The sequence below is a fragment of the Hibiscus syriacus genome, unplaced genomic scaffold (genome assembly GCF_006381635.1).
Source record: "Hibiscus syriacus cultivar Baekdansim isolate YM2019G1 unplaced genomic scaffold, ASM638163v2 tig00110338_pilon, whole genome shotgun sequence".
NCBI classification, from domain to species: Eukaryota; Viridiplantae; Streptophyta; class Magnoliopsida; order Malvales; family Malvaceae; genus Hibiscus; species Hibiscus syriacus.
Window position 1 is genome coordinate 1292232 of NW_024062691.1, and position 27097 is coordinate 1319328.

Genomic DNA, 27097 nt, shown 5'->3' on the forward strand with positions numbered 1-27097 from the left:
GTTCCTTGCTCTAAAATAAAAAGATTTATCAGTTAATTAATTAATATTTTATTCAAAAAAAGTCCAAAATATTTACAGAACCGACTAAAAGAACTCATCATGGTCAGTAACTTGTTACTTGAACACATAAGTAGCAAGTTATTTGAGAATCCCTAAATGCTTCAGCATGCATCAAGGGTTCAAAGATGTTATCAGTCGGTAAACTTCAAATGTCTTAATCATTGTGCTTTACAGTGTGATTGATACTGATGATGTTGGACACAGTAAAATGGCAGCATTACTTGTCCCAAAATTGGATGTTAAGTAGCCTCTCAATTGGACACAGCATACAGACATGGAACATCTCTCTCCCCATGATGATTTGCTCAGGTCATTTGATAAATATTATAAGCAAGACCACGTATATACCTGTTTTAGTATGACTGCCTAAACAAGTGAATAGCTAACATATGAGAGTTTTCGAAAGAAACTGATACCTGATGTAAGACTCCTATTTGAACAATTCTCTTTTCCTGTTCGTTGGTGACACCAGCCTGCTAAATTTCGGACCTTCAGGGTTGTGAAATATTTAAAGTCATAAAGATCCCAAGGTAGGTAGGTAGCTATGTTGGCTACTCATCTCCCATCTTGAAGAAAAAGAAGCAAAAAACCCTTCCAGTTTGTTCATCCATACGTGAGAGTATACCTGGTGTGTGATTTACCTTCCCTGAAACATATGGGGCTAGTTAAGGATCCGGTGATCAAAACTCGACTCAAAACACCAAATTTTTCGACAAAACTCTACTCAAAAAATTTTCAAATTCGAGTAGAGTACCTCAACTTTGAGTGAGAAAACCTTTAAATTGGCATCAAATGGTATCATAACATTATAAATATTTATAATTAAATTTAAACAGAAACTTGAACAACTCAACTAGACTTGAATTTCATAAACTCGATCCGACTCGAAGAAGGTTCAAATAAAGTTTGAGGTATAGAATAGGAATCATCAGCTCGAATAACTCAAAATTTTTTTACTTGACTCAATCGAATATTCACCCCTAGTTAAGGATACTGACCATGCAGAGCCAATCCCCTTTTCCATGGCTGAATTGATGATCACCAAAGATTGAAATCAAAGTGCAACAAAATTTGTCATGTCAACCACTCTATATCATGTACGAGGGCCAGGCTTCATCCTCATTTCACGATTGACTTTACTGTGTCAAAATCAAGCGACTCTCTTGTAGCTACGGCTCTGCCAAAAAAAGAAAAGGCATATATACTCGGAAACAAAAAAAAAAAAACCAGGCCTACATGAAAGAAATTGAAAGTGGAAACATAGATTTGAAACCCCAACTTTAACTTTAAAAAGAGTTTGATTTTGTCACACATGATTACTTTTATAATTCAATATAAAATTTAAAACCCGCAATTCTCTATTTCTGATACTCTGTTATTTAAGATACAACTATCTATACCATTGCCAGAAGCCAAACTATGGGAAAGAAAGGTTAATTTACAATCATGTCTAACTTTAGCCTATTAAAGGGTCAGACCATTATAATTAATGAAATAATTAATAGAGACACATAAGCAGACCAAAGATTCAGTTATAAACCTGCAAGTTAGATTGATACATTCTCTGTCCAGAAGGCCAATTGGCTGTCCCCGACCGTCTTTTACATGACATAACTGGAACTTGATTCAGACCATGTTTATTCATTATCATTTCAGCAGATAGAATATCCATAGTAGGTGTAGCTGTCCATGGCACTTTACATTTTGCACTATCCAATGAACATATTTCAGATACCAAAAGCACCTGTAGCAAGGATTATTAATTAGTCAAAGATCAAAAGGTTGCAACTTCAGTGAATGGTAATAAGTGTGTGAGATCATATAAACGAATTGGAAACGTCTGGTTTCAGATTAGAAAACAGAGTGATTTTAACACATCTTTGGTATGGATGTACAACCAAGATGTTGATTTCAAGATATAGTAATATACTAATTGACTGGGATGACCTTTGGGATTAACTGAAGCAGTTGGGATGGGCTGGTGGTATGACTAGAGTTGGAGATTTAACTTCCAGTTCTACTATTGTACCCCAAAGAAAGAATACCCATAAAGATAAAATCCTATATCTAAGTTCATTTTAATCTATTTTGAGTTGCAATAGGAACTAGTTTAGTGTTTTCGTGAGAGGAGACATCTCTCGGTTTTCATCACTTCGTCCACCCTTATTTTCCAAGAGATCCCCAATCTTTCTTTGTTTTTCCTTTTCTTCCCTAGGGCCTTGCATATATATCGCAAACAAAGATGGGGGTGTGTTAGTAAGTGATACTGATGAATCCGCCGGCGATGATGGCCATAAAACCGACTCGACGGAGAAAAAGAAACCCGCGACGGCCGCATTGAAACCTGAAGATACATATAAAAAGTAAATTAGTTAAAGAGATCCAATTTCAAAATTTTACTGTTTAAAATTCGAAAACGAACCGGATGAGATTCCAGCAGCTGAGCCGGCAGCTAAGAGGGAGAGCTTGGTTTGAGGATTTTTATCCAAACTAGAATGGATTTCTTTAGCAATGGAGGAACCAATCTCGACGCTTGGACCTTCGGGTCCTAAGGAATTACCAGTCCCCAGAGTGAAACAGGCCGCTAAAACTTTCAAAACCGAACCCAACGCTCCTTTGGCGCTAAAACTAGCTTCCGATACGGCGTTCCTAGCGGCGTTCAAGACGCTGACGATTAAACCGATGCAAGCAGGCGCAGAAATGACACGCACCCAAACGGGGTCGAGAGGCTCCTCTCGCAACCAGGAAGCACCTCTAGAAGGAATTCTATCCCAAAAAAAGTTGCGAATCTCATGTACGCCGTTGTTGAACAAAACGACGGCGATTCCCGTAAAGATACCGACCAAGCAAGCCGATAGGATGACCCCCGAATCGTTGAAATTATCATCGACAGCAACAGAATCAGAAGAGGTTTGGTTGTCTGAGGAGTCGGGTACGGCATCGGGGATGAAAGTGGGGCGTTGATCTTGAATGGTGAAAGGAGAAACGGTTGTTGTTGAAAGGAAAAGACGGCGGCGGAGTTTTACAGAGGTGGAGATGGGAGGAGAAGAGAAGACGGGAAAGGTGTGGAGGTGAGGAGGGAAACAAGCGAAGCGCGCAGGGCTAAGCCATGATTGTTGCTTATCCAAATCCGCAACGAAGAGAAGGCTTTATTATTGGAATTTACCATTTATTTTATGGATAAATCACATAAATGATAATTAAAGTATGAGTAAATTTTGTTTAACATTAGAGTTCCATAAACTATCAAAACGGATATTAATATTATTGTTTTATAATAAATTATTAAATTGTTAATCGTTATTATCGTATTTTTAGTAGTTTGATGTGATATATTTAAACTATTGAGTTAATATGATTTAACCAATTATTTGATTTCTGTTTATAGATGTTTAGTTCACGAAATATAAGATTATAATTAGGAATAAGATTATTGGAATATAATATTATTTTAGGACATTGTATTTGTAACATCCTCAATACCGGGTTAGTGACCAAATTGTAAAATTTCAGAATTTGGTGATAAAAGTAGAATAGTTGAATAGTTCAATGATTTATTTGGAAATATTTCTTGAAAGTTATTAGTAATTATCAAAGGAATTATAGGGTAAAATAGTAATTTGACATGAAAGATATTTTTTCTCCCCTTTAATAGAAGATAAACACGTAGGGGGAGAGTGAGATAGAAAACTCTCTTCTTCTTCTTGTTTTCTTCTTCTCCACCGTGAACCAAGGGAGCAAAGGTGAGTTTTCTGATTTCTTGATTGTTTGTTGATTTTAAGTATGGGTCTTGATCCTTAGGTGATACTTAAGCTTAAGGAAAGCTTAAGTTGTCTTGAAAACGAAAGATGAAGAAGTTATGAAAGATTAAAGAGAATGAGTTTTTAAGAGAATTTCTGGAAAAGAGTTGATAAGTTGAATTTGAAACTAAATTTGACTTGTCATCAACTTAATTAAGAGATATGAAGTGATAGAATTGGATTTAGAGCATCTTGAAAATTTGGTATGATTATTGATTTTCATATGAAAGATGGAATTTTGAGGTTAAAGATGTATTGAATGAGTAGAAATTAATTTAAGTATATGTACTTGAGTTAAGAATATGAAAGGGAATGAAACATGAAGTATTGAAGCTAAAAATAGTGAATTTTCGTGCTTGAATAGTGATTTATGGGTAAAATTTACAGATTTCAAAAAGGGTATCGATACCCTAGGCAGGGTACCGATACCTCAGTTAGGGTAGTACCGATACCCTATAGAGGGTACCGATACCTATTTTAAACAAGAGATAAAATCAACATTTCTTTTAGTCTAAGGAATGAACAATTAGAGTATATCAATAAGAATATTGATATGGATCCATGTATGTTATGTAGATACTAAACGTAATCCTGTTCCGGAACAATCGAAGGACTATGATTGATTCAAAGGAAGCAATGCTAAGCTTAGTGCAATTTAATTGTACTTATGTTATCGAACAAACATTGGCTTGCGATGAGCCAGTGACGGAGTTACTATGGTAAGAATTGACTCCTAAAATATTATTTGATTTGTGATGTATGCATAACGTGATACATGATTTCATAAGTGATTATAGGAATATGTAATATAAGATAAGTGAATTCAATATAAATGAATACATGGAAATAATATATAATTAATGAGATATAAGTGATTATGTAAAACTGTGAGATAAGTATATAGCATTGATATATGGGCTATATGAAAGTATGTACATGAATAATGTTTAGTTAATCGATTGATGGAATCGGCCAAGATGGGGGTGAATTGGCAATAAAAATTTCGGTGGAAGCTTTTGTAGAAAATTGAAAATATTTGCACAGCGATTTAGAGTGGTTCGACTTTCTCAACCAAGGTCTACGTCCACTACTTTAGCTATCCACACTAAGGATTTTCCACAAATTCACTAATTTGTTTTTCTTTTGAGGAAAAAGAGTAACCTTACAAATCCCTCAAGAATTATACCCCAAATTCTTGAGAACACTCTCTCCCAAAGAGAACAATACAAATTTTGCAAACTTACAAAAAAATCCTCACAAGGCAAGATGTTTGCACAATTCTAGAACAAAGAAAGAACACTCAAGAATAATAAAATTGAGCACGATAAGTGTTCTTGAAAGCAAAAATGAATATTGAATGAAATAGGATTGAAAATGCTTAAACTTGAGGTTTTATGCTTTCTCTTTTATTCTCTCTTGAGTCTTGATGATTGTTACTTATCAATGGCTCCTAAGCTTGTTTAAATACACATTGGATCACTTCTGAACGTTGAGGATCATTAGTGGAGTCAATATAGCCGTTATTGTGTGAAAACAATTAATAAAACAGTTGGGAGCGAGTGTCCATCGATGCATAGGCTTTGTGCATCGGTACACAATGTGCAAAATTCAAATATTTCGACCGTTGAAAGACTTAGTGCATCGGTACACTGGGTAGTGCATCGGTACACTGGGGTGTGGACCTATGCACAAATCTGCTTCGATGTTTCAAAATAGCCAGGGTGCATCGATGCATGTCTTGTGCATCGGTGCACTGAATGCATTCGATGTTTCAAAATATTTAGGGGTGCATCGATGGATGGCTTGTGCATCGGTGCACTAAATGCATTCGAAATTCAATTTAATTAAGAGTGCATCGATGCATGAACTAGTGTATTGATTCATTCCTTTGAAAATTGAACTTTTGGCTCGTTTTTTATTCAAAATACTTTGTAAAAATTGTTTCAAAAATATTTTAAGATTAAAACACAATTTTACACTTTAGTAAGGATTAAATTTGGACTTTGAAAAACTTGGAGTAATATTTTGATATTCGGATAATTGTATCGAATATACTTAGAAAATCATTTGTAAAATCTTAAAATTCATTTATCTTAATTTGTTATATCGAAACATCAAAATTGTTGAAAACATTTTGATATTTCGATATAAAAAATTAAGTTAAATGAATTTTAAGATTTTCCAAAAAGATTTTCTAAGTATATTCGATATAATTATTCGAATATCAAAATAATACTCCAAATGTTTCAAATGTCATTTTTAATCCTTACTCAAGTGTAAAATTAAGTTTTAATCTTAAAATAATTTCAAAACGATTTTACAAAATATTTCGAACCATCTCAAAGCCAAAAATTCCAGATTACTCAGAGGGAACCGATTCCCCCCCAATGGGGTACCGATTCCCCCTAAAGGATTTGGCTCCGAGAATTCTAGTATGCTCGGAGGGAACCGATTCCCCCCCCCCAGGGGTACCAATTCCCCCTGTTCAACGGTCGAAATATTTGAATTTTATACTTAGGGAATCGTTTCCCCATTAGGGGTATCGATTCCCCCCACGCTCCAAGCTGTTGTATTAATGGTTTTCACACTTAAATGACTCCATTGACTCCACTAATCATCCCCAACGTTCAGAATCAATTGAGGGAGTATTTAAACAAGTTCTGAAGCCTTTGATCAAGGAGAAATCATAGAGAAACAAGAGAGAAAGCATCAAACACCAAGTTTGTGCAAATCAAGCCAATTTTCCTTTCAATATTCATTTTGCTTTCAAGAACACCATTTGTGCTCATTTGTAATTATTTTTTAGTGTTCTTTTCTTGTTCTAGAATTGTGCAAACATCTTACCTTATGAGGTTTTCCTTGTAAGTTTGCAAATTTGTGTATTTCTCTTTGAAAAAGAATGGGCTCAAGAATTTGGGGTATAATTCTTGAGGGAGTTGTAAGGTTACTCTTTGTCCTCAAAAGAAAGAAAATATTAGTGAATTTGTTGGAAAATCCTTAGTGTGGATAGCTAAGGTAGTGGACGTAGACTTTGGTTGAGAAATTCGAACCACTCTAAATCGCTGTGCAAATTTCTTTCAATTTTCTGCAAAAGCTTCCACCAAAATTTTAATTGCCAATTCACCCCCCTCTTATCCATATTCGTCAATCGATTAACTCAATAATTGGTATCATAGCCTCACTCATTTGAAGGTTTAATCGCCTCTTGAGTCGATCCGGGAAGAGTTAAATCAATAAAGATGGCGTCTACTTCCGGTTCATTCTCCATGGAAGAATCCAGACCTATTGACGTGCCTCCACAGTTCAATGGAACAAATTATCGTCATTGGAAGAGGTATATGATGATATTCATCAAAGCATTTGATATGGAAGCTTGGATGATAATCAAGAAAGGATATTCCTCTCCTACTAAGAAGGCAAAGAAGTGGAGTGTTCAAGAACGGAAGGAAGCTCAACAAAACTCAAAGGCTATGCACATGTTGTGTTGTGCAATTGATCCTAATGTATATAAAGGAGTTTCTTCTTGTTCAAGTACCAAAGAAATGTGGGATAAGCTTGAGGAGATCTATAGAGACAAGGAAGAAGAAGAACCAATAAAAGTGATGTCTCTATTAGCTCTCACAGAGCCAAAGGTATCTTCTAACTCAAATATATCAAATTCAAAATCTTTTAATGAGTTACAAGATGCTTATGATAAATTATTTTCGGAGTTTGAGACCATGAACTCCAAATACAATAAATTGATTTCTAAATTTATTGCTAAAAATGATATTCTTTTGAAAGCTAAAACAGACTTGGAAAATCAAAATGAAATGTTGAGAAATGAGTTAGAGCTTTCAAAAATAAAATCTGAAAACTTTGAAAAAGAAATTTTCAAATTAAACAAACTTCTTCTAGAAATGAAAATGGATTTTGAAAATCAAAATGAAATCTTGAAGAAGGATTTAGAACTCTCAAAAATGAAATTTGAAAGTATTGAAAAAGAAAATTTCAATTTGAAAGATAAGCTTGAATGTTTAACAAGAGAAAAAGAGATCAATCTAAATAATTCATCTAGTTCAATAATGACAATATGTTCACATTGTCATTATCATGGTTATAAGGAACATACTTGTCCTTTAAAGAAAGGAAAATGATTTAAAATTAGACAAGTATGGGTTCCAAAAGGAACAAGAGGCATTGAAACTAATGTTCAAGGATCCAAAGCAATTTGGATACCAAAATCTACTTAAATGTCTCTTGTAGGTGTGTGAGAGCAATGGTGATAAAGATGATGATATTCAAGATGCTCTAGCCATACATAAAAAGGGAATGAGTAACCTCTAAACTTAATGTTTTTATTGTTTGGTTGCTCATTTAGTTTATACATACATGAGGTTTTAAAATGTTGAATTATGTTTTATCTCATGTATGTTAAAAAAATAATAATATTGTATGATGAACATGGTAATTTTTTTGTAATGTTTTATAAACTCTAGTTCATCATATTATTTTTTGGTCAAAATTGTTTTTAAGATGTAATTGATATCTCTTTAACAATTGATATCGATTTTTCAAGAACTTTGGTTTTGCAAAATTTTGACCTGAAATTTTTCTTAATGTTTATGCATAGATTTTTGTTTAAATATTATAAAGTTTTAATGCATAACATTTTCAAAAACTTTATGCATGTGCTCTTAATCTCTATAATCAACATTGCATAATGTTTTATATATGAATGGGTTAAAAGCATAATCTTTTGAAAAATAAATATGATAAAAGATACAATGTTTTATTTTAAATGATTGCAAAATTGATTGACATTGCATCTATTTTCGATTATGCTTGTTGGTCATAAAATAGGGATATATACATGATGCATTTAGATTTTATTGATATGACTATTTTGTGCCTAGTTGCTAGGGATGAGCATGATAATTTGTTATGGCATAGGAGACTAGGACATGCTAGTATGAGTGTTTTGCAACAGTTAGTTCAAGGAGAATTGGTTCGAGGGCTGCCTAAACTAAAATTTGATAATGATAAAATCTGTGATGTTTGTGCTAAAGGAAAACAAAAGCGAGTTTCTTTTAAATCCATTAATGACGTGTCAACTAGTAGAGTATTACAATTGATCCACTTAGATCTTTTTGGGCCAACTAGGACTACTAGCTTGGGTGGAAAACAATATGCATTTGTCTTGGTAGATGACTATTCTAGATACACTTGGGTTCTATTCTTAAGTACTAAAGATGAAGCATTAGAAAATTTCATCACATTTTCAAAAGTAATCCAAAACGAAAAAGGTTACTCTATAACTAGTGTTAGGAGTGATCATGGAACTGAGTTTGAAAATCTTGGATTTACTGAGTTTTGTAATTCTAATAGTATTAGCCATAATTTTTTCAGCACCTAGAACCCCTCAACAAAATGGAGTTGTTGAGAGGAAAAATCGAACTTTAGAAGAAATGGCTAGAACCATGCTTTGTGAAAATAATTTGCCAAAATATTTTTGGGCGGAAGCCACAAATACCGCTTGTTATGTTGTAAATCGAGTAATGATTAGGCCAATTTTAAAGAAAACTCCATATGAAATTTTCAAAAATAAAAAGCCTAACATTAGTTATTTTCATCTTTTTGGATGTAAATGTTTTGTTTTGAACAACGGTAAAGAAAACCTTGGCAAATTTGATGCTAAAAGTGATGAAGGAATTTTTCTGGGTTATTCCTTAAATTCCAAAGCTTATCGAGTATTTAATAAAAGAACTTTGGTTGTATAAGATTCTATACATGTTGTTTTCGATGATAATCTCTTTCCGAGGAAGGATTCTTGTTTGAATAATGATGTAGATATTATAAATACAAATGACGTTAGACATGATGTTGGAGAATCATCATCAAAGGAATAAACGAAAGATGAGAAAACTCATGATCCTCTTGAGAATCTAATCATTGAAGAAAGTGAAGTATCTTATCCAATAGAGTACAACTATGTCAAGGATGGTGAGATTATAGGTGATCCATCCAAAGGGGTAACAACTCGATCTTCTTTTAGTAATATTTGTAATTATGTTGCATTTATTTCATGCATAGAGCCTAAGAACATTAAAGAAGCATTAAATGATGAACATTGGATTATGGCTATGCAAGAAGAGTTAAATCAATTTGAGAGAAGTAACGTATGGACATTAGTTGAAAGGCCTAGTAATAAATCTACTGTAGGTACTAGATGGGTATTCAGGAATAAGCTTGATGAGAGTGGTAATATAGTGAGAAACAAGGCTAGACTTGTTGCTGAAGGGTATACTCAAGAAAAGGGCATAGACTATGATGAAACATACGCTCCCGTAGCTAGGATTGAAGCAATTAGAATGTTATTAGCATTTGCATGTTTTCATGAATGTAAACTATATCAAATGGATGTTAAAAGTGCATTTTTAAATGGTTTTATAAAAGAAGAAGTGTATGTGGAACAACCTCCAGGTTTTGAAGATTCAAAATTTTCGGATCATTGACAAAAGCACTTTATGGTTTAAAACAAGCTCCTAGAGCTTGGTATTAAAGATTGTCAAACTTTTTAATTGAAAAAGGTTTTTCAAAAGGGAAGGTTGACACTACATTGTTTTTTAAAGCATAAAGGTAAAGATTTATTAGTAGTTCAAATTTATGTTGATGACATAATATTTGGTCCTACTAATGATGTTCTTTGCCAAGAATTTTCTAAGCTAATGCAAAGTGAGTTTGAGATGAGCATGATGGGGGAGCTCTCATTTTTCTTGGGACTCCAAATCAAGCAAAGAAAAGATGGCATCTTCATCAATCAAGCTAAGTACGTCAAAGATATGCTCAAGAAGTTTGGACTGGAAAATGGCAAACCTCATGACACTCCAATGAGCTCTTCAACAAAGCTTGACTTAGATGAAGGAGGTAAATGTGTAGATGTTAAATTATATAGGTCAATGATTGGCTCTTTGCTTTATCTAACTGCAAGTAGGCCGGACATTATGTTTAGTGTTTGCTTATGTGCTAGATTTCAATCATGCCCTAAGAAATCACATTTACTAGCTGTTAAGAGAATCTTTAGATACCTTAAGGACACTCCTAGTTTAGGACTTTGGTATCCTAGAGACTCTAGCTTTAGCTTGCATGCTTTTTCTGATGCGGATTATGGAGGATGCAAATTAGATAGGAAAAGCACCTCCGGTACTTGCCAATTCCTTGGAAATATATTGATTTCTTGGTTTTCAAAAAAACAAAATTGTGTTGCATTATCTACCACTGAAGCGGAATACATTTCAGCTGGTAGTTGTTGTGCACAAGTTTTATGGATGAAACAACAACTTTTTTATTATGGAATTGAAGTAGGTACCATTCCTATCAAGTGTGACAATACTAGTGCTATTTGTCTCACTAAAAATCTCATCCAACACTCTAGAACTAAGCACATTAAAATAAGACATCACTTCATTAGAGACCATGTCACTAAGGAAGATGTAGTTCTAGAATTTGTTGATACTTTGCATCAATTAGCGGTTATCTTTACAAAACCTTTAGATAAGGAAAGATTTTGGACACTTAGGAGAGAATTAGGTTTAACTGACCTATCTTCACTTAGTGTTTAAAAATAATTTTTAGCACTTTTAAGAATAAATGAAAAATGCTTAAAATAATATTTTTGATTGCATTCTTGTTATTAGTTAGGGGGAGTTTATGATTATTAGTGAAAATTAATTGTTTGTTCAAATGATGTTTAATGAAAAATTTGATTGTTTGAACATAGTTAATTTTCGAAATATGAGTTGCCAATACCACTAGGATTAATTATTTTAGCACTATTGGATGTTTAAAATAAAGATTTTTTAATATTTGGCAGAGGGAATCGATACCCCCATAAGGGAACCGATTCCCCCTATAGGGGAATCGATACCCCCATGGGGTTCTGGTTTTAACACGGGCAGAACCCAATATTTGCTCAAACCCTCTCTTCTTTCTTAAATGTCGTTCATCCTCTCTTTCTCTCTCAATCTCCATTTTTTCCAAAATCATCAAATACAAGTCGGAATTAGATCTTTCTTCAACTTCTAATCCTTGCAAACAACATCACATTCTCATAAAATCCAAATTTTCAAGATAATATTTCAAAATCCTCTATTTCATTGATTTTTGAACTTAGGATTAGTTTTGATTAGTTCTAAGATGAACATTACATCGGGTATTGGTTATATGATGATTTTACAACCAATTTCGTCAAAAACATTCAATTTTTCAAAATTATCTTTTAATTTAAAAAAAATCAAAAAAAGTTGTTTTAATTGATTTTTTGATTCAATTATGTTGTTTTCATAAAAACTATACGTATTATGATTTTCAAACATTATTTTCCAAATAGTTTTTCAAAATATTGCCCTTTAGTATTCGGTTTAGAGAAACTTGAAATATTGAGGACTCATTTGAGTTTTGGGTTTGATTATATTGTATACATGTGTTTAAATTTGCAGGTTGCATATTCTATTCCGATTCTTAAACCATGTCAAATCCTAAACGACCTAGGACAATGTCTAGTCGCTCAAGTCAAATCCGACCTCTTATTCCTCCACCCAATCCAAATAACCCAAATATGATAATTTTGAACTCTTGTTTCATGTACCTAGTCGTAGACAAGATCTACACCATATGTACCATACTTGTTTTGAGTCATACAAAATCCGGGAAGAACATATCCCTTCGATTCAAGCTATAGAAGATATGGACTTCCAATATTTTCCTACTCTTAAATCCTAGAAGTTTGATAAACTCTTTAAACTCAAACCTTTTGTTTATCATCAATTAGTCAGCATTTTTCTATTCCAATGTCGTATATGTCCAAAACGAGCGCCGATATGAAATTATAGGAATTCGATCCTATCTTTTAGGACAATTCATTTTTATTGACTCCGGCATAATCGCTACCCATTTTGGACTAGATAACTAAGGATAGTGAGAGAACCCTAAGAACTCATCATGATAAATTCCTTCATTATTTGATCTTTTGGTGGTTAGACCATCCGGAGGTAGGTACTCCTCCCTTAGGAACATAGATATATGGTGGTTATATTGTATCCAACATAAAAAGAAGATTAATCTGCCACATATCATCTTTAGTGAGTTTCCATAAACATTGTTCCTTTCAAGAATATAGAAACCTTGGTTTATGGTTGTCTCCTTAGTAATTTGTTTATCAAACTCGGTCTTTGGGTCAATGGGTTTATCGTCCCGAACTCAAAACTTTTAATTGTGAAACATTTTGATGTTCATGGATTGTTTTATTTTGGGTGTTTGAATTTGTTGGATAATTGGATATTTGAACTTACATGCTTATATATTTGGTTTGATTTTCACTTTCATTTTGAGCTTAATGTTTATTTTTGCATCATTTACAGTTGCATTATGACCAATTTTTGTCATTTCACATTGTTTATGAATATTGAATTATGGAACTAATGGCTAATCTTTCTCTTGATTATGATCTTAGCAGCTTACGCTATATTTAGTTATCAATTGGCTAATTGTTTTTCAAAAACTTGTTTAAAATCTTTTAAAGGTCTTTTTCATTTAACAAAAAGGGGGATAAGTGTTAAAGTAAGGGGGAGTAATTTTCAAAATCTTAAAATTACTAAAATATTTTGTTATATCAAAAAGGGGGAGATTGTTGAAAACATTTTGATATTTCGATATAACAAATTAAGTTAAATGAATTTTAAGATTTTCCAAAAAGATTTTCTAAGTATATTCGATATAATTATTCGAATATCAAAATAATACTCCAAATCTTTCAAATGTCATTTTTAATCCTTAATCAAGTGTAAAATTAAGTTTTAATCTTAAAATAATTTCGAAACGATTTTACAAAATATTTCGAACCATCTCAAAGCCAAAAATTCCATATTGCTCAGAGGGAACCGATTCCCCCCCAAGGGGGTATCGTTTCCCCCTAAAGGATTTGGCTCCGAGAATTCCAGTATGCTCGGAGGGAACCGATTCCCCCCAGGGGTACCAATTCCCCCTGTTCAACGGTTGAAATATTTGAATTTTATACTTAGGGAACCGATTCCCCATTAGGGGTACCGATTCCCCCCACGCTCCAAGTTGTTATATTAATGATTTTCACACTTAAACGGCTCCATTGACTCCACTAATCATCCCCAACGTTCAGAATCAATTGAGGGAGTATTTAAACAAGTTCTGAAACCTTTGATCAAGGAGAAACAATAGAGAAAGCATCAAACACCAAGTTTGTGCAAATCAAGCCAATTTTCCTTTCAATATTCATTTTGCTTTCAAGAACACCATTTATGCTCATTTATAATTATTTTTTAGTGTTCTTTTCTTGTTCTAGAATTGTGCAAATATCTTACCTTGTGAGGTTTTCCTTGTAAGTTTGCAAATTTGTGTATTTCTCTTTCAAAAAGAGTGTGCTCAAGAATTTGGGTATAATTCTTGAGGGAGTTGTAAGGTTACTCTTTGTCCTCAAAAGAAAGAACAAATTAGTGAATTTGTTAGAAAATCCTTAGTGTGGATAGCTAAGGTAGTGGACGTAGACTTTGGTTGAGAAAGTCGAACCACTCTAAATCGCTGTGCAAATTTCTTTCAATTTTCTGCAAAAGCTTCCACCAAAATTTTAATTGCCAATTCACCCCCCTCTTGGCCATATTCGTCAATCGATTAACTCAATAAAAATGTTTTCAACAAATACATGTATAGGTTTATATGTTATTCTATGTGCTATGTGATGTATATATGAACATATGTGAATAAGATATAACATACGTATTTACATAAACAAATGAGAAATGATATAAGCTATATGATAGATGATATGTGAACGTATTTAAATGACATATGTTATATGATATGAAATGGACGATCATATGCACATGTGATATGTGATAGAAGAAATGAGATGAGTACATGAATATATGAATCATAAGAAAAATGCCCATGTTATATAATATGAGAGCTATATGTATAGTTGGCATGCCAAGAGTCGAGGGTCTACGCGGTCCTTCGGGATATATACATAGGTCCTTCGGGACAAATTTCACATGCCCCTAGTGGGACCACATACGAGTTGTGGTGACAACATATATGCACAACCTCTATGTACTCAAATATCTTTAGTTCTCATAAGTATACCATGGGCTAATAAAGAGACAATAACAAATAAATATTTGTGTTGTATATGAGGATATAAAATGTGTTATAGGAATTATATGATGTTATGCGTGTTTCTTTATGAAATGATATATATGTTATATGATATACAGAAATGATAAGTACAAGATCATATGATAAATGAGTTACTGATAATGATAGAGATTAATGTTGATAATGATGATATATGAGTGTGTATGCATTATGTTATATGAAATGTTATATGGAGCTATTATATGTTTTTATATGCTTCACTAAGTCAATGACTTAGCGCGTTATTGTTTCACACGTAGGTTCCAAAAAGAGGAAGAATGATAAAAGTTAAGCATGACAGGTCAGTTCTCCTTTCCAAAGATCATATCAGAAAAGAAATGAATAGTTTGTATTTTGTAATACTAATTGTGGTTGGCATGTAAATAAAGGTTTGAATCTTATATGTTCTAATCGGTTTTGTAAAATCATATGATCGAGTTTTGTAATGTTTTAAAATGTATATATGTAAATGGTAATCTTTATGGTGATGAAAGTTTAATTTTTATGAGTTTTATTACTTTAGCAAGGGTATCAGTACACTGTAGCAGGGTATCAATACGCCTGTAGTATTCCAGAAAATTTTAGCATTCGATACTGTTCACAGTATTGTTCATTACTATTCATCGTATTGTACATTATTGTTCACGTTATTGTTCATACCGTATAGTACTATTCATAAAAACGTTTATTTCCTTAAATTTGTTATAACAAACATAATTCAACGGTATATTATCGTATTTTCTTAATATAAGTCCAAACATTTTGTTATTTTGTAAGAATATTGTTTTAAAAAGTCAATGTGACATCTCGAACTCGTATCCGGGTCGGGTACGGGTTGGGGTGTTACATTATTAACTTATTTGGTTTGTCTAACATGAATATAAGATCACAGTGTTTAGTTTGAGAAATATAAATTTATTTGGATGCATATTTTATCAAGTTATTCATGTAATATATATTTTTCCAACAAATTAAACTTTAATATTAAATTATAAATATTTGAATGAAAATTCATAAAAAAATATTTTAATTATTACATTGTCTAACTTTTTAGAAAAAGTACATTTAATGTATAATTAATATAAGGGTAAAGTATACAAATAGTCTCCCGACTAGGGTGATGCTTTATTGAGTCATTAGACTATTAAAAGTTGTAAAATTGTCAGTCGACTATAAGGTGTTGCTTTGTTGAGTCATCCGACTATTAAAAGTTATAAAATGGCCACCCGAGTATTTAGTATGTTCCAAATTTGTCCTTCTTCATTAAAAAAATTAACGACATTTTGAGCTAGATGTTAACCTGATGATTGAGATATGATAAAATTTGATCCCATAATCTAAAAAAGAAAAGACCATATCTCAATCAAGAGGTTAACATTCAACTCAAACTGTTGTCCATTTTTTAACGGAAAATGACGAGTTTGGAACATACTAAACAGTCGGGTGAGCATTTTGTAACTTTTAGTAGTCAGAGACTCAACAAAGTAACACCCTATAGTTGAAGGACCATTTTGTAACTTTTAATAGTCGAGGGACTCAACAAAACATCACTATATAATCGAGGGATTATTTGTATACTCTACTCTTAATATAATTAATATATCAAATTATATTTTTAAATAATTTTTTATAAGTATCATATTTATTTTTATATAATATAATTAGTATAAAATATTTATTCATAGAAATGGGCACATGCTCAAGAATAGAACCAAACCAGATTTATAGTCCGAATTCACTTTGATACCTACTTCACGTTCAGAAGCATAATAATTCAAGACATCAATATGAAACAATCTTAAAGGGTTGTTTGGTTAGGGGAATGTGCGATTTTTATGGGAATGGAATCCACATTCTCTGTTTGATTGGTCGGTAATCTCATTCTCAGTAATGTTTTATTACCAATAGTGGATTTTTGGGGTATATTACCGGGAATGTCATTACCCCCTTCCCTTAGGTATTGTTGGATTACAGTGTTTTGGACTAAAATGCCCTTAATTGTTTTTTCAAAAATATTATTCTTCTGTTATTGAATAGTAAAAAATCTACGAAGGTTAAATTACAAATTTATCCTTAAACTAATTTAGATTTACAAAAAATTCTATAATTAAAATTTTATATGAAGTTCAATGATTAAAATAAAATTTTACCCTTTCATTAAACCTTTTTATATTTTCAATTTTGTATAAAAAATTATATGAATTTAATTTTTTTAAAATATATAAATATTTTCCAACTTGTTAAAAAAACAAATATATAATAAGGATAATTTGGTTAAATATACATTCCAATAATCTTTTATTCCTTTAACCAAACACGGTAATTTTACATTCATGCTAAATCAGCCAAACACAAAATACAATATTCCTAGTAATCTTATTCTCTGATAATCTTTTATTCACACTGGTAATCTTACATTCTGTGAATCAAGCGCACTCCAAGGGTGAAAGGCGGCAACCGGCGAGCGAACTTTTGAACCATACATCTTTTGCATAATTATGCATGCAGTCCATGTACTCTGCATGCAGTCCATGTACTCTTTGGACTTTTAAAATTTAATCTTATATTTATTTACTTAAGAAATTGCCTCTCTACTCTTAAGACGTACAAAATTTAGTCCACCTACTCTAATTGCAGCAATTTAGTCTATTGATACAAGGACTTGGAGCATAAACAGTAAATAATACCTCATGTAAACGAAACATATTGGGGTGTTTGAGTAGCTTCAAGATGGAGATTTCTCTCTTTATCTGTAAAAAATATTAAGAAATCAAGAACTCGTCGAAGAATAGAATATATATATATATATATATGTGCATTTTTATATCGAGTATTTGAAATGACTTAGGGGAGACCTGTCGATGATGTTGAGTTGAATGAGTTGGACTTATCGAGGACCTTAATAGTAAAAAAGGATAGATGAATGACTATTGATATTTACCTTGAGTATCAATATAATTTTTAGCTTCGAAGATTCAATAGATTACTCGGGCATTGATATCCTATTATCGGTATCAATACCGCACAAATAATATTGATATCCTAATATCGGAATCACTTCAAATTATCTCTAAACTCTCTTGTTTAAGCCCTACTTAATTTATAAAGCTTATGCGGTTACTTAGGATCATTTAGCACTTTTCAAACACATGTTAAACAATAAATGACACAATTTGAATTCAATGCACGCATAAACACTTAAAATACTCAACATGGTCAACCAACAAAGCATCACATTTAGGAAACACAAGTAGGACTTCAAAATTCAATGTGTACTACATTAATGTTTAGAACCCAAAACGAAGCTCCTTGATCAACTTTCACCAAGTTTCTTCTTCCCCTTAGCATTAGATGGCTCTGCAACTTCTTGCACTTCACACGCAAGAGTGGAAAGTGTTGGTCAAAATGCAATGGCAGCCGGCGGCTTGGAATTAAAAAAAGGGGCTGCTAAAATATGGGATGCTAAATGACATGGGAAAAGTAATTTTAGTCACTAGACTTTAGGGTATTTTCAAAGATTAGTCCCTAAGCTTCAACTATAAATACCCTAGCTCATTTAGCTTCTAAACCATCCCAAATCATTTCTTTCTCCCAATACTAAAGAGTTTTCTTGTGAGTAGTGAGTGTTTTGTAAACACCTGTAAATTTTCTCTCCTAGTAAAATATATGCAGCAGTCCGGAGACGTAAGCAAATTGGCTGAACTCCATTATCAATTTCGGGTATTATTTTTCTGCTTTTATTTTGCATTCTCACTAATCTGGTTATAGGGAAATTTCTCGTTACTCGTTTAATTTTCCAACAACTGGTAATCAGAGCTTTTGGTTGTCAATTTTGTCAATTTTTTTGCGATGTTACTATTCATCACTATTCAAATGAATAGTGAATTTCGTGAATAGTAAAAATTTTGTTGACGATACGAATTTGTCGACGGAGGTGTTCTAATACACGGTGGTTCGCAAGAATTGTCAGAAACGATCCAAACGAAACTAGATTCGAGTGGGAGCGATGGTTGTAGACGAAGGGAAGGTGAAAATTGAAAAGTTCGATGGTGCGGACTTTGGCTTTTGGAAGATGCAGATTGAAGATTTTCTGTACCAGAAAAATCTATATCAACCTCTATCAGGAAAACAACCATATGGCATGAAGAATGAAGACTGAGCTCTTCTCGACAGACAAGCCCTCGGAGTTATCCGACTGACGTTGTCCCGCAATGTTGCTTTCAACATAGCAAAGGAAAAGACCACGGCGGGTCTTATGGCGGCTCTTTCCAATATGTATGACAAGCCATCGGCCTCAAACAAAGTTCATTTGATGAGGTGATTATTCAATTTGCGGATGAAAGAAGGAGCATCGATGGCTCAAAACCTAAATGAACTCAAGACAATCACAACCTAGTTGAGTTCAGTGGAAATTGAATTTGATGATGAAGTTCAAGCTTTAATTTTGTTATCATCTCTACCAGACAGTTTGAATGCTACTATTACAGCAGTCAGCAGCTCGTCGGAAAATGTTGAGTTAATCGATTGACGGAATCGGCCAAGAGGGGGGTGAATTGGCAATTAAAGTTTTTGTGGAAGCTTTTGCAGAAAATTGAAAGTAATTGCACAGCGATTTACAGTGGTTCGACTTTCTCAAATAAAGTCTACGTCCACTACCTTAGCTATCCACACTAAGGATTTTCCAACAAATTCACTAATTTGTTCTTTCTTTTGAGGCCAAAGAGATAACCTTACAATTCCCTCAAGAGTATACCCCAACTCTTGAGAACACTCTTTTTCCCAAAGAGAAGATTACAAATTTGCAAACTTACAAGAAAACCTCACAAGGTAAGATGTTTGCACAATTCTAGAATAAGAAAAGAACACTCAAAGAAAATTACAAATGAGCACAATAAGTGTTCTTTGAAAGCAAAATGAATATTGAATGAAAATTGGCTTGAATTGCACAAACTTTGTGTTTGATGCTTTCTCTCTTGTTTCTCTATGATTTCTTGCTGATCAAGGGCTTCAGAACTTGTTTAAATACACATTGAATCACTTCTGAATGTTGGGGATAATTAATGAAGATAATATAGCCGTTTTAGTGTGAAAACAATTAATAAAACAGCTTGGAGCGTGGGGGGAATCGGTTCCTCCTTATAGGGAATCGGTTCCCTAAGTGTAAAATTCAAATATTTCGACCGTTGAACAGGGGGGAATCGGTACCCCCTATGGGGGAATCGGTTCCCTCCGAGCATTCTGGAAATCTCGGAGTCAAACCATTCAGGGGGGAATCGGTACCCCCTATGGGAGGGAATCGGTTCCCTCTGAGCAATCTGGAAATTTTGGGTTTGAAATGGTTCGAAATATTTTGAAAGATTATTTTGAAATTGTTTTAAGATTAAAACTTAATTTTACACTTAAGTAAGGATTAAAAATGATTTTTGAAATATTTGGAGTAATGTTTTTATATTCGAATAAATTTATCGAACATACTTTAGAAAATCATTTTGGAAAATCTTAAAATTCATTTAACTTAATTTGTTATATCGAAATATCAAAATGTTTTCAACAATCTCCCCCTTTTTGATATAACAAAACATTTTAGTAATTTTAAGATTTTGAAATCAAGTTTTGAAATTACTCCCCCTTACTTTAACACTTCTCCCATTTATCATTTTAAAAACACACACTTAAACACACTTCTTCTCCCCCTTTTTGTTAAATAAAAAAGATTCAAATAAACGTGAAAAATATTAAGCCATTTGATTAGGTATATGTATGCATAAGCTGCTAAGATCACAATTAAGAGAAACGTTAGCCATTAGTTCCGTAATCAATATTCATAAATAATGTGATATGGCAAAATTGGTCATATTGCTAATAATGATGTAAATGATGCAATAACGAATAAAACACACCAAACATATAAGTTCACACTATCCATAAATCCAGAATCCAACAATCCACAAAATCAAACAATTCAAAATGTTGAAACAATATTCATTTTGTTCAAAGTTGTAAAGCTAAACACAAAATCAAGCATCCGGATCGGTATGAGGAAAACGGGCTCGCATAGCAGCCATTTCATAAGTTAGTTCATTAATACGAGCATTGGTTGCTTCATTGTTTGCACGCATCTCCTGAAGAATCTCTAATTGTTGAGCTCCCATTGTGGATAAATGAGACTCTATAGAGGAAAAGTGCGAATCCATTGTCGCATAACGGAAATCAAATGTCTCCATAAAGGATTGAAAATATGGAGGCATTTGAGTCGATTGTTGTGTGTGCTCCTCGGGTTGTTCAGGTTCTTCTTCAGCTTCATCGATATCCCTCATTAATTGTTCAAACTCGGGATCTTCGTCAGCTTCGGGTGGAGCTTGTGAAGAACTAGCTCCCGGAGTAGAAGATCGAACCCATGCACCGGTTTCCTTATTTTTGACCCATCCCGCTCTTGTTAAAGAAAGAAGATTGATTTGTTTCTTAAGAGGAAATGAGGCATCTAGACCAACTCGGAGTTCGGCTTTAGAAAAGAGATTACTAAGGATACAACCGTAAACTAGTGAAGAACAGAGTTTCTTATTTGGCACTAAGTTAACGGTTTCAACGATCTCAGCAAAGATAATCTCGGAAAGGTTTATTTTTATATTGTTTTCAAAACAATGCAACCACCAAAGGTCTAAAGCTCTAAGAGTAGAATAACGACCCCCGGATGGTCGAAACCACCAAGTGATCATAAGATGAAAAAAACGCTCATGGAGATCTAAAACACTTACACTATCATTCCGTTTATATCGTGAGCCTAAAACTTGTTTTTCGTTTGATAAACCTTCATTATCCAAGCCTAAGGCATTGGCTATGTAATCAGGATCAAGATGGAAATATTGACCTAGGAGGTAGGAACGCACTCCTATGGTTTTGGTTTTGTCACGATTTTTGATACAAACGGCATTACAGTAGAAGATACGAACAAGTTGATGATAGACAATGGGTTCAAGTTCGAAAAGTTTATCAAATTTCCATTCGTGCAAGATAGGGAGATATTTAAAGTTAATATCAACCATAGTTTGAAGAGATGGGATACGTTCTTCCCTAATCTTATATGAGTCAAAATATTGGTAAAACCAATAACGATAATCTTTAGGACCCGGTTGATTGAAACAAGAATTTTGGATAGTCAAGTTAGGATCAAGATTTGGAATAGGATTTTGAGGAATAGGAGGAGGATTTGTTTGAAGACTAGAACGACTAGATGAAGACCTAGCACGTTTAGGATTGGACATGGTTTAGGAAATCGGAATAGAATTGATAACCTGCAATTTTAAAAACAAATGTATGCAATTCAATTAATCCCAAAACTCAAATGAGTCCTCAATATTTCAAGGTTCTCTAAATCAATCCTAATGGGCAAAAGTTTTTGAAAAACTTTTGAAAAGTATGGTTTTGAGAAACAATATATGTATAGTTTTTATAACAACAACATAATTTAATCAAAACACAATAATTTGAAAATTAACATTTTTTTATTTCAAAAAATTAAAAATTTTTTTGGAAAATTCTTGTGTTTTTGATGAAATTAGTTGTAACATCTAGTTTCTAATCACTAAATAATCAATGCCCGATCACTATTTCAACCTAGAACTAATTAAAACTAATCATATGTTCAAAATCAATGAAATAGAGAGTTTAGAAAAATTTACCTTGAAAGATGAAGATTGAGGGGATTTAGATGTTGTTTGCACGATTTTAATGATGATTGCAAGTTTAGGAGATGATATTTGAAGTGATTTCCGATTAAAATCAATGATTTGAGGCAAGAATGAAGATTTGAGTGCTTAGAGGGTGATAAACGGCGGAAGAAGAAGAAAAATGAGGATTTTGGGGTGTTCTGCCCGATTTAACAGAACCCCAGGGGGGTATCGATTCCCCTGTGGGGGGAATCGGTTCCCCTTCAAAGGGGGAATCGGTTCCCTCATGGGGGGATCGATTCCCTCCGCACAAAAATGCTAAAATCCGACTTTTAAGCACATAAAATGCTAAATTAATCTTCTCTAGTGGTATAGGCAACTCATATATTGAAAAATAATTATGTTCAAACAATTAAATTAATCTTTAAACATTATTTGAACATAAAATTAATTTTCATTAAGAATCATAAACTCCCCCTAACTAATAGCAAGAATGCAATAAAAAATTATTATTATAAGCATTTTTCAGTATTTATTAAAAGTGCTAAATTATTTTAAACACTAAGTAAAGATAGGTTAGTTAAACCTAATTCTCTTCTAAGTGTCCAAAACCTTTCCTTGTCTAAGGGTTTTGTAAAGATATCCGCTAATTGATGCAAAGTATCAACATATTCTAAAACTATATCTTCCTTAGTGACATGGTCTCTAATGAAGTGATGTCTTATTTCAATGTGCTTAGTTCTAGAGTGTTGGATGGGATTTTTAGTGAGACAAATAACACTAGTATTGTCACACTTGATAGGAATGGTACCTACTTCAATTCCATAATCAAAAAGTTGTTGTTTCATCCATAAAACTTGTGCACAACAACTACCGGCTGAAATGTATTCCGCTTCAGTGGTAGATAATGCAACACAATTTTGTTTCTTTGAAAACCAAGAAATTAGCATATTTCCAAGGAATTGACAAGTACCGGAGGTGCTTTTCCTATCTAATTTGCATCCTCCATAATCCGCATCAGAAAAGGCATGCAAGCTAAAGCTAGAGTCTCTAGGATACCAAAGTCCTAAACTAGGAGTGTCCTTAAGGTATCTAAAGATTCTCTTAACAGCTAGTAAATGTGATTCTTTAGGACATGATTGAAACCTAGCACACAAGCAAACACTAAACATAATATCCGGTCTACTTGCGGTTAGATAAAGCAATGAGCCAATCATGGATCTATATAATTTAACATCCACACATTTACCTCCTTCATCTAAGTCAAGCTTTGTTGAAGAGCTCATTGGAGTGTTATGAGGTTTCCCATTTTCCAGTCCAAACTTCTTGAGCATATCTTTGACATACTTAGCTTGATTAATGAAGATGCCATCTTTTCTTTGCTTGATTTGGAGTCCCAAGAAAAATGAGAGCTCCCCCATCATGCTCATCTCAAACTCACTTTGCATTAGCTTAGAAAATTCTTGGCAAAGAACATCATTAGTAGAACCAAATATTATATCATCAACATAAATTTGAACTACTAATAAATCTTTACCTTTTCTCTTTAAAAACAATGTAGTGTCAACCTTTCCTTTTGAAAAACCTTTTTCAATTAAAAAATTTGACAATCTTTCATACCAAGCTCTAGGAGCTTGTTTTAAACCATAAAGAGCTTTTGTCAATTTTAAAACATGATCCGGAAAATTTGAATCTTCAAAACCTGGAGGTTGTTCCACGTACACTTCTTCTTTTATAAAACCATTTAAAAATGCACTTTTAACATCCATTTGATATAATTTAAATTCATTGAAACATGCAAATGCTAATAACATTCTAATTGCTTCCATCCTAGCTACGGGAGGGTATGTTTCATCATAGTCTATGCCTTCTTCTTGAGTATAGCCTTGAGCAACAAGTCTAGCCTTGTTCCTCACTATAATACCACTTTCATCAAGTTTATTTCTAAAAACCCATCTAGTACCTACAGTAGATTTATTACTAGGCCTTTCAACTAATGTCCATACTTTACTTCTCTCAAATTGATTTAATTCTTCTTGCATAGCCATAATCCAATGTTCATCTTTTAATGCTTCTTTGATGTTCTTAGGCTCTATGCATGAAATAAATGCAACATAATTACAGATATTTCTAAGAGAAGATCGAGTAGTTACCCCTTTTGATGGATCACCTATAATTTCACCATCCTTGACATAGTTGTACTCTCTTGGAAAAGATACTTCCCTTTCTTCAATGGTTGGATTCTCGAGGGGATCATGAGTTTCCTCATCTTTTGTTTCTTTCTTTGATGATGATTCTCCAACGTCATGTCTAACGTCATTTGCTTGTACAATACCTACATCATCATTAACAGAAGAATCCTTCCTCGGAAGGGGATTATCATCGAAAACAACATGTATAGACTCTTCTACAACTAAAGTTCTTTTATTAAATACACGATAAGCTTTAGAATTTAAGGAATAACCCAGAAAAATTCCTTCATCACTTTTAACATCAAATTTGCCAAGATTTTCTTTACCGTTGTTTAAAACAAAACATTTACATCCAAAGGATGAAAATAGCTAATGTTAGGCTTTTTATTTTTGAGAATTTCATATGGAGTTTTCTTTAAAATTGGCCTAATCATTACTCGATTTACAACATAACAAGCGGTATTTGTGGCTTCCGCCCAAAAATATTTTGGCAAATTATTTTCACAAAGCATGGTTCTAGCCATTTCTTCTAAAGTTCGATTTTTCCTCTCAACAACTCCATTTTGTTGAGGGGTTCTAGGTGCTGAAAAATTATGGCTAATACCATTAGAATTACAAAACTCAATGAATCCAAGATTTTCAAATTCAGTTCCATGATCACTTCTAACACTAGTGATAGAGTAACCTTTTTCATTTTGGATTATTTTTGAAAATGTGATGAAATTTTCTAACGCTTCATCTTTAGTACTTAAGAATAGAACCCAAGTGTATCTAGAATAGTCATCTACCAAGACAAAAGCATATTGTTTTCCTCCCAAGCTAGTAGTTCTAGTTGGCCCAAAAAGATCTAAATGGATCAATTGTAATACTCTACTAGTTGATACATCATTAATAGATTTAAAAGAAACTCGTTTTTGTTTTCCTTTAGCACAAGCATCACAGATTTTATCATTATCAAATTTAAGCTTAGGCAACCCTCTTACTAAGTCTCCTTGAATTAACCGTTGCAAAACACTCATACTAGCATGACCTAGTCTCCTATGCCATAACCAACTATCATGCTCATCCTTAGCAACTAGGCATAAATTAGTCATATCAATAGAATCTAAATGCACCATGTAAATGTTTCCTATTCTATGACCAATAAGCATAATCCGATTAGATGCAATGTCAATAACTTTACAACCATTAATTTCAAATAAGACATTGAATCCTTTATCGCATAATTGACTAATACTCAAAAGATTATGCTTTAATCCATTCACATATAAAACATTCTTAATTTGTATGGAAGAGGTATTACCTATTGTACCAATACCTTCAATGTGACCTTTTGAATTGTCTCCAAAAGTCACTTCTCCTCCATTTTTGGCGTTAAGCTCAATGAACCGGCTTTTGTCTCCGTTCATATGTCTTGAGCATCCACTATCAAGGTACCATGAGTTTGAATTTGTTTCTCGTGCCTTGTAGCAATGCTCCTTTCCCTACAAACATAGATTAATTTTTGATTTTTGGTACCCAAATTCTTTTGGGTCCATATTCATTAGTTTCCAAAATCCTAGTCCCCTTAGGTATCCATTTGTGTAGGATATTTTTATCTTTAGTAGTAATGAGTTCTTTAGGAACCCACATACTTCTAATGATTTTTCCATTAGAGGTTCTTTGGGGACCTCTATGATTGTAGTTTCTAAAACTTTTTCTAACAAAGTTGGATTTTGAATTTCCACCTCTTTCAAAATGTTTTGTTCCAACTTTATCAAAAGAAGTTTTAAGATCATCAATTTTCTTTTGATGATCATCATTGATCTTTGAAAGTAAATTTTGCAAATCTAAATTTTTCTTTTCAAACTCTTCTAGTTTGATTTGCAAATCTTTGATTTTACTTTCAAGATCGTTGTTGGTTTTGGATATGAGTTTGTTTTCATTTTTCAATTTTGAAACATCATTTTTATATTTTAAAAACAATTTCTCATAATCCAAAGCCAACCCATTGTACTCCTCAAATAACTCATCATAAGATAAATCATCAAAATCGGATGAGTTAGAGGTTACCTTAGAATCTTCCCCGAATGCCATCAAGCACAAGTTTGCTACTTCTTGTTCCTCTTCATCAGAACTTTCTTCATCGCTCCATGTAGCCACATGAGCCTTGTGCTTATTCTTTGATTGACCCTTT

General features: G+C 33.0%; 1 protein-coding gene across 1 annotated transcript; it reads right to left on the reverse strand.

The window, feature by feature from the left end:
* Positions 1 to 1025: 1025 nt before the first annotated feature.
* On the reverse strand, positions 1026 to 17543 carry LOC120120423 (chloride channel protein CLC-e-like). Its single transcript, XM_039140071.1, has 5 exons — positions 17479 to 17543; positions 2483 to 3207; positions 2328 to 2404; positions 1601 to 1804; positions 1026 to 1237 (listed from the first exon to the last, which is right to left on the reverse strand). Exons 1-5 carry the CDS (start codon positions 17541 to 17543, stop codon positions 1211 to 1213), a joined length of 1098 nt encoding a protein of 365 aa, XP_038996002.1. The 3' UTR covers positions 1026 to 1210.
* Positions 17544 to 27097: the final 9554 nt, after the last annotated feature.

Coding starts and splice junctions, on each gene's coding strand:
- LOC120120423 (XM_039140071.1), bottom strand. CDS start 17,543: ATGGTTCAAAAGTTCGCTCGCCGGTTGCCGCCTTTCACCCTTGGAGTG. Junction 3,208..17,478: donor GTGCGCTTGATTCACAGAAT/GTAAGATTACCA, acceptor CCAATAATAAAG/CCTTCTCTTCGTTGCGGATT. Junction 2,405..2,482: donor AGCTGCTGGAATCTCATCCG/GTTCGTTTTCGA, acceptor ATGTATCTTCAG/GTTTCAATGCGGCCGTCGCG.